The sequence below is a fragment of the Arachis stenosperma genome, chromosome 9 (genome assembly GCF_014773155.1).
Source record: "Arachis stenosperma cultivar V10309 chromosome 9, arast.V10309.gnm1.PFL2, whole genome shotgun sequence".
NCBI classification, from domain to species: Eukaryota; Viridiplantae; Streptophyta; class Magnoliopsida; order Fabales; family Fabaceae; genus Arachis; species Arachis stenosperma.
The window spans coordinates 163,839,541-163,854,056 of record NC_080385.1 but is presented as its reverse complement, the minus strand read 5'-3'; the positions used below and the strand labels follow the sequence as shown (position 1 = coordinate 163,854,056).

Genomic DNA, 14,516 nt, shown 5'->3' with positions numbered 1-14,516 from the left:
TCCATGAACTTGCTTAAGCGTTCTTGCTTAATGGGAAAGAAAAAAGGGTTTTATTTAAGTGGGTGTGACTTGTGGGTCAGGCCTTGGACCTAATACAAATCCAGTTCATTCGATTCGGTTCATTCGGTCCAATTTTGAGTCAAATCTTTTAAAATTAATGTCAAAATTTTTATTTTAATTTTTTCTACTTTATGTAACTGTAAAATTTTATTTTCTAATTTTTTAATTAATAATTAATTTATTCGCTAATTATTCTCTAATTACACAGGGTTAACACTATCCGACTCGCTCATCATCCTCATCCAATCTGAAATAAATCCAACCATGACCCCAGGAAAAAAAAGTAAAGAAACACATGATCAAACTCTGAATATGAAAGATAAAGATAGATATGGTATTGAAGATTTAGGACAAGAGAACAGTACACATATAACTCTTTGAACATGCATCATCCTTGATGCTCCACAAGTGGCTGTTTCTAGTGGTTCATGCTACCATTTACATACCTACAAGTTATGCGCTTTTCGGATTTTCCGGCAACAACAAGCAACCAGCTACATCTTCCAAATGTTAAGATTATATATTATAAATAAGGTTAAATATATTGATATATGATAATATTTAAGTGTATTAAATTTTTTTTATTAAGATAACACAACAAATACGCATGTTAATAAGTATTATATTTAAAATGTGTCCAACACACAGACACAGTAACTTAATAAAGTGTGCATGTTTCTTAACAAATTCTTAATAATAAAAATATAATTTACCAAAAAAAAAATATTAATAAGTATTATATTTAAAATGTGTCCAACACACAGACAAAATAACTTAATAAAGTGTGCATGTTTCTTAGCAAATTCTTAATAATAAAAATATAATTTACCAAAAAAAAAATATGGGCTCAAGTTTCAACAAGACATGAGTGACAAAAGGGCGTGATATGGTAGACGGCGGCTAAAGGAGCGTCTGTGTCCGTCTTCTCTTATCTCATCATCCTCCGTGGACTATCTGGTGTGGTGTGGACCGAAGGGGAGAGAGAGAGAGAGAACACTGCCCCACATGACCTCATCGACACCAACCACATTCAAATAATAACATCCCCTTCTGACCTTCTCTTCCTCTGCTGCTCCTGCTCCTGCTTCATGATCCCATCACCGTCTTATCTTCTTCGCTCGCTAATCCCGGCGGTTCGTTCTACATTCTCCCTTTTTTTAATCGTTTTTCAAACAATTTGTTGGGTCAATGTTATTATCAGCTTCAATTTTGGATTTACGGGTGAAATTGCCTCCAATGCCCTCCCTTTTCTGCATACTTATGACAGGGCAGTGAAAAATCAATGACCTAGTTTCGTCAATTGGATGAGTTCACTCACCTGGGTTACCAGTATCCGATTAGGTTGGTCCAGTGGTAGTCAAGCTGGTCCCTTTTCCAATGTCCTCGAGCCAGATTAGTCAAGATTTTGATAATAGGGTCTGTTTTGATGAATCCTTGTTCATCTTTTAGAAAGGTGTTTGTTTGATCTTTTATACTTGCGATAGGCTTGTGTTTATGGCCCTTTCTGCTAGGGTTTCTGCTTTCTCTAAGTGGTGTGCTGATTGAGAAGTTAGATAGCTTTATTATTTTTCTTCTTAGCTCATTGAAATTCACTGAATCAGTAGGATGTATTTACCTCTAATCTCTTGCATTGGTTATGGGAATTTGATTACATTGAAAGTATTAAGGACTAGGAAATTTTCATTTTGATATGTAGTAACCTACTAACCTGCCTGTACTAGCATAATTTTTACTGATAAATAGTAAATAGAAGGTCAAAAAGAAAAAAAAGGGTAAGCAGAAAGGAAGAATAATGTGTTAAGGGGATTTAGATGCTCGAGAGTTTTTAGAAGACTACACCTTGTTTGCCATTGTTTGATCTTTGTTAAAACTGAAAATAAGCAGGTGAAGTTTTCTTTTCTGTGGGATGTAACTATATAATTCCTCTTAGTATTCTATGCTGTTCATTGGATGGATTTTATTTGTTCACTCCAATTCTTATTGGTATTCTATGCTGTTCATTGGATGGATTTTATTTGTTCACTGCATTTCTTATTAGTGGCTGTTTTTATTTTTTAATGCATTTATGAATAAATGAAATTTGAATTATTATTTCTTTGATAAAATGAAATCTGGATGGATATGGCATATGATCAATTAGAGATACCATCCTTGTACTATTTCTCTAAATTAGATCTATATTATATTATATATAGATGTAGATATGAATGGGATCCACTGTTTGAAGCTTTTGATTTGCTAAATTACTCTTTTGGATCTGGGATGAACCTAGAATGAATTGAAATGCATCAATCTAATGGTTCTGCAAATTTGCCTACTACATCTGCAAATGTTGTCCAGGCTTGTCATTTTCTTTTGTTTTCCCTAGTTTCCTTTTTTTTCTTTTTCTTGTTCCGCTGAACAATGCCAATGACGAACTAAAATTTCCCTTCAGGAAAATGCATGAGTTCTCTACTGTAGACGGTTTTGTGGAGATAAGTGAAGGCCTGGCAGAGATTATGAAGTACGTGGCTAATGAACCATCTTCTGGGCTTTTCTATATCCAACACCATGCTCAAAATGCAGTCCCGAATGTTATTGAAGCTAAAAGGAACATTGTCGAGAAGTCTCACGAAACAACTTTGCACGCGGAAGATTTGGAGGACTCTGTCACTATGGTTAGGTCAATGAAAGAGTGTGGATTTTCCTTAGCTGATGAAATGATCCGAGACATTAAGAAATCTCTGGTTACGATGACAACAAAACAACCAAAAAGAGGCTTAATTCGTCAATCACCATCAGGTTCACGGATAGAACGAACTAGTCTTTGGGGTGAGGGCAGTGAAAAACGGAGTAACTATCTTTCAAGTGTTTTCAGCTCAGCAAAACAGAAGGCTAGTAGTCTCAGGTGGCCAAATCTTGATACTAAGGAATCCTTGGATTCTAAGGGTGAGAAGCCAGATATGTACTCTAATTTGCCATTAAAAGTCACATCTGCTAGCACTAATTCATCTCTACAGGGCATTGAAGCCTACGAGTTACCCGTGTCAAGCCAAGTTGAAGATGAATGTCAGCACGAACAGAATGAGGATAGTGATGTTAACAGCACTAAGTTATTGTCAGTATCAGAAAACTATGATGACTTCAAAGCTAATAAGGAAGCTAAACTAGAAGAGTGGCTGCAAGGAACTGGCAATCTTGAGAATAATCGAGGCGCAGGTGATGAGGGAATGTGTTAGCTTAGCTATTAAAATTTGAGACAAAGCTTCAGCTTGTATATACTCTTTCTTGAGCATCTCGTGTCTCTGATAAGTGATTGATTATGAAGAAAATATTTTGTAGTGCTGTGAAATGTTCTTTGAATAAACATGAAGTGTTTTGCAAGCAATTGAGAATTATGATACCAAGGTAGCAAAAATTTGGGGCTTTTCAAATATAGGAAACTTGGGATTAGATTACTTGAGGGAGTAAAGTATGATTTTTTACCAGACATTTCATAGGTAGGATCAAGAGAAAATATGAGAGGAAAAATATTGAAGGATTAAAGATCACACTTTACATTTTCAATTGGAAAAAAAATTAAGAGGATCTATTTCTGTAAATTTGTATGTGGTTCTTAAAAGCTAAAATTACACATAGGCAAGTAATTTTCATTCTTAGAGTTTAACTAATATATTTATATGTTTTTTATATGTTAAGTGGATCAGAACATTCACAATAAGATACTAATTTTACATCAGGAAGAAAGGTGATGCCTAATTGCTTCCAACTTGAGATAAAAAGTGAGGTTGCACCTAATAAGGTTCTTCTTGTGATAGAAACCGGTAACATCATGGAGTCACAGCTTGTAGTTTCATATGCAAATCGTGATCCACAATAGGAATTGAATCCTCCCATGTAAAAGTTTCATAGTGAAGCAGTCATGTAAGTACTTTGGATAATTTGATTAATATAAATATATAATGCACCAAAGGATGATCCAGCAATTATAACTACACATATCTGATGTAAATGTAATTGCACGGTTACAGTAGTTACTATTAAGATTTACTCCATGTCTGATAATTTTTTAATTACTTTCTCACATGTCACTTTTTCATGATGTTTTGCTTTGATGGGAGTCACATTTAGTTATTTAGCTATATTACCAAGCATTCATGCAGCTAGTTGCATTCCAATCCTTCATATTTGGTACAACTAACTGTCATCACAGATGCTATGTCATTGTTTGAGTATTGAGTAGCGTGCCAACATTTATTTATTTATTTTTCTTTTGCTTCTATTTGTTTTTTCGTTGGTAACTTGCGTCATCTGAATATTTAAAAGTTAAATAAGGTATCATAGAAAATAAGGTATTTTAGAAATAAAAAAAAAAGAAAAGCATTTCCTTATATTAATTGCAACATCATCAATATGGAGGCAGCGACCAAATTACATTGGCTGGGACTGGGAAATAATACAAGTAAATCTTTTATGTGGCAAGTAATATGTTTTGTTACAATAATAAATCTTAAAAATTCTAAAACATAAATATCTAATTATATGACATGACAGTTATATAACTGAAACATTTATATAGACAGAAGTATACTTATATTTATTTTTGATTGCATTTAAAACATGATTTATATACTTGTATTAGTGTCATTTCTTTGAGTGTTAAAAGAGACTAGCAGCAAATTGACACAAATTTCAAATTTTCTTTTCCTTAAAAAAAAAAAACTTACAAACTAGTAATCACAATTAACAGTCAGTTTTGACTTAGTCCAAGTTACAAGCTTAAAAAATGACATTGACATTTCCCTATTTTAAAGTAGAAGCACATGAATGAATGAACAAGAGAGAAAAAACTCACTGAGTCACTGGTTCACTGATCGACACGTGTCACCACCCTAAGCATTATAGCTCCAATGTTTTGACTTTTGACCGTTAAACACACAAACACAAGAGTAACCCACACAACCCAGTAATCCCGTTTTTCAGCACTCCAAACCCCGCACGTGACTCCTAACCGCTACACTCACTCATCTTCATTTAAAAGAAAACACATACACGAAAACACCGTTTTCATTTTCAGTTTAATTTAATTAAATTAAAAACCACTTTTTATTTATTTTATTTTTTCTTTTTTCTTATCTTTTGGAGATTGCTGCTGCCGTTGTTGTAACTGCCATGACTCGCCTGAGAAAGATTGGCACCGCTGTTGGAGCGGCACTAGCAACCGCGTGCGGCGGTGCCGTGATCCTCTACGAACCGGCGATCTCAGCCAGCGACCACGGTGGCGGGCCACGCGTCGAGGAGATCCGGAAGCGCGTACACGCCCCGAACGCCGTTGTGCCGTCGAGGGAGGCGCAGCAGTCGGCGCTAATGGCTGCCGGGAAGGGAAGTCCTCTTGACGTGCTTGTCATCGGCGGTGGCGCAACCGGCTCCGGCACCGCTCTCGACGCTGTGACCCGTGGGCTCCGTGTCGGGCTGGTGGAGCGGGAGGACTTTGCTTCCGGAACTTCGTCGCGATCCACGAAGCTCCTTCATGGAGGTAGACACACACTGATTTTATATCAATTATTTTTTGATGATTTGATTTTACATATGTGTTTTTAATTTAATCGTGGATTGATCATTAATGATAAATCTCAATACTTTCAGTATCTTATTTATTATTTTTTTTCTTTATGATGTTGTATACTACCTAATGCACAATTCTTAGTTGATTTTTTGGAGTTTTGACAATGGTCTTATTTTGCTGCATTTTTATATTTTCTGTAATGCGTATGAAATATGATCATTGTTTTATTCAATGATTGGTGATGAAATGGAAAAATTGTAAGATGTGAAGATAAAAACAAAACTGTACATTGTGTACACCAACCTCTTTTGTAGTTAGCATATTCCATATTGGATACAGTCACACAGTGACACTAGTGTCATGATTTCTAATTCAAAAGTTTTTCCTTTCTTTTGCCCAGAGATCTCTCTTTGCATTGTCTAAACTGTTCATGAAATTTGCATAATGTCTTAAGCTTCATCGGGACATTTAGTAGTTGATACTTGATATAGTAACACATCCTCTTTGATCATGTGGTCTCAGCCAAAAGTTGAATTTCAGTACTAGGGAAAATTGGAAATGTCTTATGTATTCTTTATATACCTTAAGGTCCAGAAGGTCTGTTAGATACAGAATCACTCTCGAGGTTTGAGGAGAGCTTGTTGTCTATACTTTATTGTATTATTTGTTTATTTTACTTGATTCTTAATCTCTATCACTTTAGTCCCCAGCCGAACCTAGTGGAATTTAACTAGAATTTTTACTTTTATTGTTGTCATCATTTAGTCATACATAAAATATATTTGCTTGGATAGGGTAATGCTAATATGCTGTGGTTGTAATTGAAAATGCTACAAACATGGAGGAAATCATGTGCTTGCTTGCTTGAGTGAAGATAATATATGAATGTTGTTAAATTGAAAAACTATGACCTCCACATGCTTTTGAGGCAATGTTTTATAAAATTATTTGCTTCTTTTTCTTCATCTGTCTTTTTATAGGTTATAAATGTTCTAAACACTTGATCTAATCTTATATTTCTGTGTTTTTTGTAAACCAGGTGTCCGCTATTTGGAGAAAGCATTCTTAAAACTTGACTATGGACAATTCAAGTTAGTGCTTCACGCACTTGAGGAGCGTAAACAGGTTATTGAAAATGCACCACACCTATGCCATGCATTGCCATGCATGACACCATGTTTTAGCTGGTTTGAAGTAGTGTACTACTGGGCGGGCCTGAAAGTGTACGATTTGGTCGCAGGAAGACAAATACTACACCTATCAAGATATTATTCTACAAAACAGTCTGCTGAGCTCTTTCCCACTCTAGCAAGGGAGGGAGAAAATAGAAGCCTTAAGGGCACAGTTGTTTATTATGATGGGCAGATGAATGATGCACGCCTTAATGTTGGGTTGGCTTGCACTGCAGCTTTAGCTGGTGCAGCAGTGCTGAATCATGCAGAAGTTGTAAACTTATTGAAGGATGATTCTGGAAAACGGATAATTGGTGCGCGGATCCGGAACAATTTAACTGGTAAGACATCCTTCTATTTCTAACTGCTGCAATGGGCACTGATTGTTTACATTTTCTACCTGCTGCTTTTATTTATCAGAAAATTGGTAAGTTGATATACATATTTATTATAATATATCTGAATGGTTGAATCTTATACACACAATCTGAAGAAGCATTTATGGATTTTGAAAGAAACAACAATAGTGGTGCAATGATGAATATTTAGATTAAACGGCATATTCACAGTGAGCCTCCCCCTACATCTTCACTCCCATAAACAATAAACACAGTAGCTGTCGGTTGGTGATTTGTTAAATCTAATTTGGAACATTTCATTTGAATCTTCTTATGATGTTATTTTTATGCATAAAGTTGGTTCATTTACCAAGCTATTACTCAATGTCATGTGGCGATTATGTATATTGCTGGTGTCTGGTGAGTTATTTTTGAAAATCATATTCAAATTATCACTTATAGTTTGATATTTATATGTTAAATTCTTAATGCTTCAGGGGAAGAGTTTGATACATATGCAAAAGTTGTTGTGAATGCGGCTGGCCCATTTTGTGATGGTGTAAGGAAAATGGCCAACGAAAAGGCACAAGAAATGATTGCTCCCAGCAGTGGTGTACATATCACACTCCCTGATTACTATTCTCCGGAGGGGATGGGCTTAATTGTTCCTAAAACTAAGGATGGACGTGTTGTTTTCATGCTGCCTTGGCTGGGAAGAACAGTTGCTGGAACTACAGATTCTAGTACTAAAATTACGTATCTTCCAGAACCACATGAAGATGAAATAGGATTTATATTGGATGCTATATCTGACTACCTTAATATCAAAGTATGTTGTTTGTCTTCCAATATATATTATTGTTTAACTCATTTATCTTTTATTTTTGATGTTTTATTCAGAATTAGAAGACATTGTGGATATTGGTTGTTTGGAAATATGTTGGATTATCTTGGCAACAAAAACAACAAACGTTCTTTTTCCCTCCTGTTATGATGAAGAATAAATTGTGCTAGTGAAATTATTTTCTAAGAATAATTATTTTCCTTTTTATACAGTTTGCTAATGGGAATGTAATGCTGGGAACCTTATAGGTACGGCGCAGTGATGTTCTTTCTGCCTGGAGTGGCATTCGCCCACTAGCAGTGGACCCAACAGCAAAAAATACTGAGAGTATCTCAAGGGATCATGTTGTCTGCGAGGACTTCCCTGGTTTGGTCACCATCACTGGTGGCAAGTGGACTACCTATCGTAGGTAATTTAATAAGGCAGCTAAAATTTCTTTGATGCAGTTTGTTCAGATGTCATTTTCTGACTAGACATATTTAATCAAATTGGATATTAGTCATCCAGTTACTCCATAATATTAACTGATTCTTTATCTTATACTGTTTACTCATTGTTGTCTTTCCTTCTCTTCAGCATTCCAGCTCCTAATGCATATTTATATTGTTTTGATTGCATTGCATTTCAGCATGGCAGAAGATGGTGTCGATGCAGCTATAAAGTCTGGAAATCTCAACCCCAGGAGTGGATGTGTGACTCGCAGTGTCCGAATTGTAGGTGGTGAAGGGTGGGAGCCATCATCATTTACAGTTCTTGCTCAACAGTATAAACGCATGAAAAGTACACATGGTGGTAAAGTTGTCCCCGGGTTAATGGACAGTGCTGCTGCAAAGCACTTGTCTCATGCGTATGGATCAGTGGCTGAGCGTGTGGCTGCTATTGCTCAGGTTTGGCATAAATCCTATGGCGATTTTATTGAGGAACAAATGTATCCAAATGCATTTTCATAAGTTATTTTGGGCAATGATAGCAGTGTTTCAGTAATATTTATAGTGGTGGTGGCAATCATTGCATATTCTCCGATAAAATTTCTCTCTTAATAAGATTCATGCATATTATAGGACTTCAAGTCTTCTCCATTGTTGCATGCATGGTATGTTGGGGGTTTAAATTGATTCTGTACATTGTGTTTCAGAAGGAAGGTTTGGGTAAGAGACTTGCTCATGGTTACCCATATCTGGAGGCAGAGGTGGCCTACTGTGCACGTCATGAATATTGTGAATCTGCTATCGACTTCATTGCAAGGAGAACTCGTCTTGCTTTCCTCGAAACTGATGCAGCGGGAAGGGCCCTGCCTCGTGTGGTTGAGATATTGGCAAATGAGCACAAATGGGACCAATCAAGGAAGAAGGAAGAGTTGAAGACAGCCACAGAATTTTTGCAGACTTTCAAAGCCTCAAAAAATGCTCAGTTCCATGACGGGAAACACAAGTAGTAAGTACTGTCCATCATGCAAAAATTAACTATACATCAAAAAATGATGTTATCTTTAAATATTGTTTGCTTATATATGACGATGATGATGATAATCCCTATTTAATGTTTCTCAGGTTCTGGAACATACGGAAGTTTTGTCACACGACGGATACTTTGTTATTCATTTTTCTCTTCACAAGCGGAGATAATACAAGACTCTGCTCGCCATAGACAGTAGCTAAACAAATCTTTAGATATAAACTATCCACGAATTTGTCTTAAAGTTATCTACAAAAATAATCCCTAAAATTCGTTAGATTGTTTTGCACAGTCACCAGTCAAAATAATTGTTTGCTGGAGAGTTTAATACGCCTTGTATTTATGCTACTTGCTCATCAAGTTATTCAATGGTTGACTGTGTTTATCACTGATCTGTGTATTTTATTTTTCTTTTACTCCTTTATATTTTATACTTCTGTGTGTCTCAGGTATTACTCTAATTTATTTATTTTTGACCGAGAAAAATAAAGGTTTTGGGATCTCTACTATACAGTAGAAGGGCATTCGGGTATGCATATATTGGTGAGAAAGTTAGAGAGTTATATGATCAATTGTAGAAACTAGAAAATTTACTACAATTTGCTCAAAGTGATGTCATCATACTAGGGAAAAAAAACTCCAGAAGTTCAAGTGTTAAAAGATATTGGTGCCAAAAACAGTGTGTTAAAAGATAGGAAACAAAGAATAGCAGTGGTGCAAGGTTTTAATAATAATAATAATAATAATAATAATAATAATAATAATAATAAAGTGTAGAAAAGACTTTTACAAACCAATTTATGAATTATCATATGATATTAGCAAAACTAATTAACTTTTAAATTTACACAAACTAATATATCCATACAAATTGAGAAATTCAATTAGATAAGGATATAAAATAATGACACTATGACAGGTTTATCAAGAATGATTATTTGTACCTGAAATCTTTACCCAAAGATGATTAAAACTTAAAAAATAATCTATCTCAACTGAATAATATTATTTGTAACTTTTTTTACTTAGTTTTGATGAATTTAATTTTAATGCTAAGATAATTTTAGACATGCATCTCATTACATAAATGCTGATTTAAAAAAATAAATATAATTAAAGGACGGAATAAAATTCAGTAAATTAAAATTAAACTCTTAATTTTGATAAATAGAAACTGCCAACGGCCAAACAAAATGCAACAACTGTGAAAAAAAAATATCAGCAGCACTTTTATCGATAAGATTTGAGAGTGAGAGCGCTGCTTCCGTTGCTCACTAGTTTGTTGGGAGATGGCGGCTTCAGCTGCTTCTACGGTGGCAGCGGCGGCCACAATGGCGGCACTCACTCTTCACCGTTTCTCCAAATCAAATTCTTCCTTCCGCACACTCCCTCGCCTCACTTGCTCCCTGTCTTCTTCTTCCTCACCTCCTTTAAAATTCAACATCTCCTTCGCTCCTCCAAAGCCCAAGCCCAAGCCCAACCCAGGCCCAGGGACCGATCCCGAGGACGATGACGCGGGCCCCGACCAATTCCTGGTCCCGTGGATCGTTCGAGGCGAGGATGGGAACCTCAAGCTTCAGACGCAGCCTCCGGCGCGTCTGTTGAACGCGATTGCAACCGCCGAAACTGGAAGTAAGAAGAAGACTAAGAAGAGCGAGAAGGAAGTTAAGGCGACGACGACGTCGCCGCCGCAGCGGTCGAAGGCGGCCCGGAGATTCTACAATGAGAATTTTAGAGACCCTGGGACGCGCCTCAGCAAGGTTCTTGCTGCTTCTGGAGGTAATAATCTCAAAACGCCGTGTTTTCGAGATTCCGGTACTAGTTAGTTAGTCAGTTAGCAAGTTGTTACGCGATCATTTATGCAATTAAGATTTTGGTTCTATGCTTATATATGATTTCGTAGTTGCATCGAGAAGAAGTTGTGAGGAACTTATATTTGAAGGCAAGGTTACTGTCAATGGTTCTGTGTGCAATACTCCTCAGGTAAGTTTCTTGGTTTGTTTTTTCTTGATAAATTAGGTATGAATATAATTTTCTGTGTACATTTTATCATGTAATGGCTTCGTTCGTCACGTGAGGAATTTTATCTACATTGCAGACTAGAGTTGATCCTGCAAAAGATGTTATCTACGTGAATGGGAGCCGTCTTCCTAAGAGGCTGCCTCACAAGGTGTATCTTGCCTTGAACAAGCCAAAAGGGTATTTGTTCTTTATGTTTCTCTTGGATTTATAATTTAGTTTCTTCCGGTTGTGCCTCCTTATGAAACGACGCGACTGCATTTCAACAGGTACATATGCTCATCTGGGGAGAATGAGTCCAAGTCTGTTGTAAGTCTATGTGATGATTTTCTGAAGACCTGGGTATGTGCCACTCTGAGCTTCATTGATCATTTATATTTAGTACAAGTCTTGTCAGGGTGGCATTGTGATTGGCAATGGAGTTGGTTTGCTTGTTTGATCTTTTACTCATACTTTGTTTTAATTATGGTATGTTTATGGGGTTCCCATTTGGGCTTCTCATATGTGAATATCTTTGTAATTGTAAGCTCAATGAGCCTAGAAACACTTCCTAATACTAGACGGGGATGCACTCTTCTCAATCTAAATTTCTTTGGACCAAGAAAGTGGTGCAATCATGATTAAACAATTAGTTCTGAATTTTTGCCATACCAGCTATTCCAAAGAATTCTAGACCATCTTTGAGCTGTTGTAGTTTTTTCGTTTCATATTTCATGCTGTATCTCCATTTTGAAGTTTATGGAAGGTCTTTTTTCCATTTCTAACGAAGTCTTCATTAACAACCATGAGTATATTTATTTACAGGGTAAAAACCATCCAGGAGTACCCACACCAAGGTTATTTACTGTAGGGCGCCTTGATGTTGCTACAACTGGGTTGATTATTGTGACTAATGATGGCAAGTGATTCCCTGTGAAAGTAATTTTGTTTCTTGTAAAAGTGGTTCTTGTAATAAATCAAATACAAACATGAACAGTTTCTTCCAAGGCCTTATCCATTGTTGTTGTTTGCAGGAGATTTTGCCCAAAAACTTTCACATCCATCATCTAATTTAACAAAAGAGTGAGTTGAACGCATTTACTTGGTCTTTTACTCTTTTCCTGTGGCACGAATATTCTGCTTCTATTAATGCATGGTCTCTGGGAAGAAGAAAATCTTCATTCCTATCAATTCTCACACTTATGAATTAATTTGTTACATCAGATACATTGCAACAGTTGAGGGTTCGGTTTATAAGAGGCATTTAATTGCCATAAGTGAAGGAACAACCATTGATGACGTCCATTGTGTACCTGATAGTGTGGAATTACTTCCACGTTTGCCTGACGTTCAACGATCTCGTCTTCGCATTGTGGTAAATATTATCTAATTTGGCGTGCTATAGCTGTTCTAGTACCCAGTAGTGCTTTTGAATTGAGATTCTCTAAAGGATGACATGGTATATCTCGTGAACTAAAATATTTCAGTACATATGGTTGAAATGTTGCCTTTATCATGTATTATGTAATGTTAATGTCATAGGCTGTATGTAGTATGCTATAAAAGCCTGAATACCTAGACTCCTTTATATAAAAATAAGTATGTCTTTTCTTGAGTTAGTCATCTGTTTCAATGTTTCAATACTTAGATGATATTGTATACAAGTTTGACTGATTTTTCTTAGAACTATGAGCAGAGTGACACTTGCCTGGATTGCTACAGTATATTAGTGACAAATTCTTTTTTCTCCTCTTGGGTTTTTTATTTCTGGATGTTCAATATTATTCTGTGTTCAGCAGTATTGTCTAAGAATATACATAGTTTTTACTAGTTTGCCACTGATGTCAAATTTTTCATGTGATATAGCAGTACTGTTTTGGATTTAAGTGATAACTGGAGTTGGCATCCCTCTTGTCTCAAAATGCCCGCATTTTAGTATGTTGCATTATTTACTCTATATACTTGTGATTTGTCAGATAATGTAAAATTTAAACACATGTTTATTTGCTTCCTTGCTTCAATTCTGATTCTTGTAGGTTCACGATGGAAGGAAACATGAAGTTCGTGAACTTGTAAAGTGTGCTGGACTTGAGGTATGTGCTGCCATTAACATCCCTCTTAAACCCTAAAACCTTATTATTTGGGTTATTGGCTTGTGCTCTGAACTTATCTGTAGGTTCCAGTTTGTGGTATTTTACTATGGTTTCATAAATACCACGGTTTCATAACATGATATCTTTGCATGTCGTGCTGATGTTGGCCGCTACCAAATCCAATATTCGTCAACTATGAACTATTGATGACCTATTCCTACGTTGGTTTTCTGATTACATTTCATATTTCAGATTTATTCATTAAAGCGAGTACGCATTGGTGGTTTCAAACTTCCATCAGATCTTGGGTAATTGTCATGCATCTACTTTCCCTTTATTTCCCTTCATGTTTCATTGGGTAGTTGTCGTGGTATTCAAATACAATTAAATCTTCGATTGAATTCTCTTGTAGTTAAATGAATTTATGGTTTAATCTGTTGTATTTTCCAGTATAGGGAAGTATGTTGAGCTAAATCCAGAAAATCTGAAGGCATTGGGGTGGAAGAGTTAAAAAAGGTTGCTCTCGAACTGTTGGGTTCAAAATATTCGCCATCAGTGAGACTAAACTGCCCGGAAGCTATTATTGAAGAATTCGCCAATGCAATGGTTTTTGTTTGGTTGGGGCTGTCCGTCGCTGGTGCATTTCACATTTCGTGGGAGTTTTGAAATTAGCAGAGCAGAGTGCTTTTCTTGAGATTTTGACATCAAACAAAACTGATGTTGCAATCAATCATATCTGGAAGACTTGGGAAAAAGATTAGATTACTGCATAGCAGTTGTACGACTCTTTCTTATGACTCTGAAGTTTGAGGGGATTGCTGGTATATTTGATTTAAAGACCTTGTTCCTGACTGCACAGTAAATAGAACTAGTTTAACTATTTAGGGTCTGTTCAAATGAGAGGGTTGTTTTGATAACTTGGATGCATAAATGTATACATAAAGAAAAAGAGACGTTTGTTTAATTATTCTTTGTCATAGACTCAGTGTCAAGCACCAGTCGAGTGTCGAA

The 14,516-nt window shown here is 36.1% G+C and overlaps 3 protein-coding genes across 7 annotated transcripts; all 3 read left to right on the top strand.

The window, feature by feature from the left end:
- The first annotated feature begins 930 nt into the window (after positions 1-930).
- LOC130947541 (uncharacterized) lies at positions 931-3,497 on the top strand. 2 transcript variants are annotated; one of them, XM_057876236.1, is made up of 2 exons: positions 931-1,193; positions 2,495-3,497. In XM_057876236.1, the coding sequence occupies exon 2, from the start codon at positions 2,499-2,501 to the stop codon at positions 3,276-3,278; it is 780 nt and encodes a 259-aa protein (XP_057732219.1). In that variant the 5' UTR covers positions 931-1,193; positions 2,495-2,498; the 3' UTR covers positions 3,279-3,497. The 2 variants fall into 2 exon arrangements, with proteins under 2 accessions (XP_057732219.1, XP_057732220.1); XM_057876237.1 differs by lacking the exon at positions 931-1,193 and adding an exon at positions 1,217-1,476.
- A 1,411-nt stretch (positions 3,498-4,908) lies between these two features.
- Positions 4,909-9,832, top strand: LOC130951878 (glycerol-3-phosphate dehydrogenase SDP6, mitochondrial). The gene is made up of 7 exons (XM_057880627.1): positions 4,909-5,575; positions 6,645-7,118; positions 7,613-7,944; positions 8,208-8,368; positions 8,588-8,846; positions 9,095-9,393; positions 9,510-9,832. Coding segments are annotated over exons 1-7 (1,890 nt in total). The 5' UTR covers positions 4,909-5,211; the 3' UTR covers positions 9,511-9,832.
- A 790-nt stretch (positions 9,833-10,622) lies between these two features.
- LOC130948777 (putative ribosomal large subunit pseudouridine synthase SVR1, chloroplastic) lies at positions 10,623-14,515 on the top strand. Of its 4 annotated transcripts, none has more exons than XR_009073241.1 (11): positions 10,623-11,193; positions 11,318-11,397; positions 11,513-11,613; positions 11,703-11,775; positions 12,238-12,331; positions 12,447-12,495; positions 12,637-12,787; positions 13,282-13,347; positions 13,449-13,505; positions 13,758-13,813; positions 13,956-14,515. XR_009073241.1 is itself a non-coding variant. In XM_057877643.1 (10 exons), exons 1-10 carry the CDS (start codon positions 10,704-10,706, stop codon positions 14,014-14,016), a joined length of 1,212 nt encoding a protein of 403 aa, XP_057733626.1. In that variant the 5' UTR covers positions 10,623-10,703; the 3' UTR covers positions 14,017-14,515. The 4 variants fall into 4 exon arrangements, 2 of the variants coding, with proteins under 2 accessions (XP_057733626.1, XP_057733627.1); XR_009073240.1 differs by having other exon boundaries at positions 13,279-13,347; XM_057877643.1 differs by lacking the exon at positions 13,282-13,347.
- Position 14,516: the final 1 nt, after the last annotated feature.

Bases quoted from the DNA above. Each gene is read 5' to 3' on its own strand.
- LOC130951878 (XM_057880627.1), top strand. From the start codon at position 5,212: ATGACTCGCCTGAGAAAGATTGGCACCGCTGTTGGAGCGGCACTAGCA. The intron at 7,945-8,207 runs GTATGTTGTTTG...GGAACCTTATAG, and splicing joins CTGACTACCTTAATATCAAA to GTACGGCGCAGTGATGTTCT. The intron at 8,847-9,094 runs GTTTGGCATAAA...ATTGTGTTTCAG, and splicing joins GTGTGGCTGCTATTGCTCAG to AAGGAAGGTTTGGGTAAGAG.
- LOC130948777 (XM_057877643.1), top strand. From the start codon at position 10,704: ATGGCGGCTTCAGCTGCTTCTACGGTGGCAGCGGCGGCCACAATGGCG. The intron at 11,194-11,317 runs GTAATAATCTCA...ATGATTTCGTAG, and splicing joins GGTTCTTGCTGCTTCTGGAG to TTGCATCGAGAAGAAGTTGT. The intron at 12,332-12,446 runs GCAAGTGATTCC...TGTTGTTTGCAG, and splicing joins GATTATTGTGACTAATGATG to GAGATTTTGCCCAAAAACTT.
- LOC130947541 (XM_057876236.1), top strand. From the start codon at position 2,499: ATGCATGAGTTCTCTACTGTAGACGGTTTTGTGGAGATAAGTGAAGGC.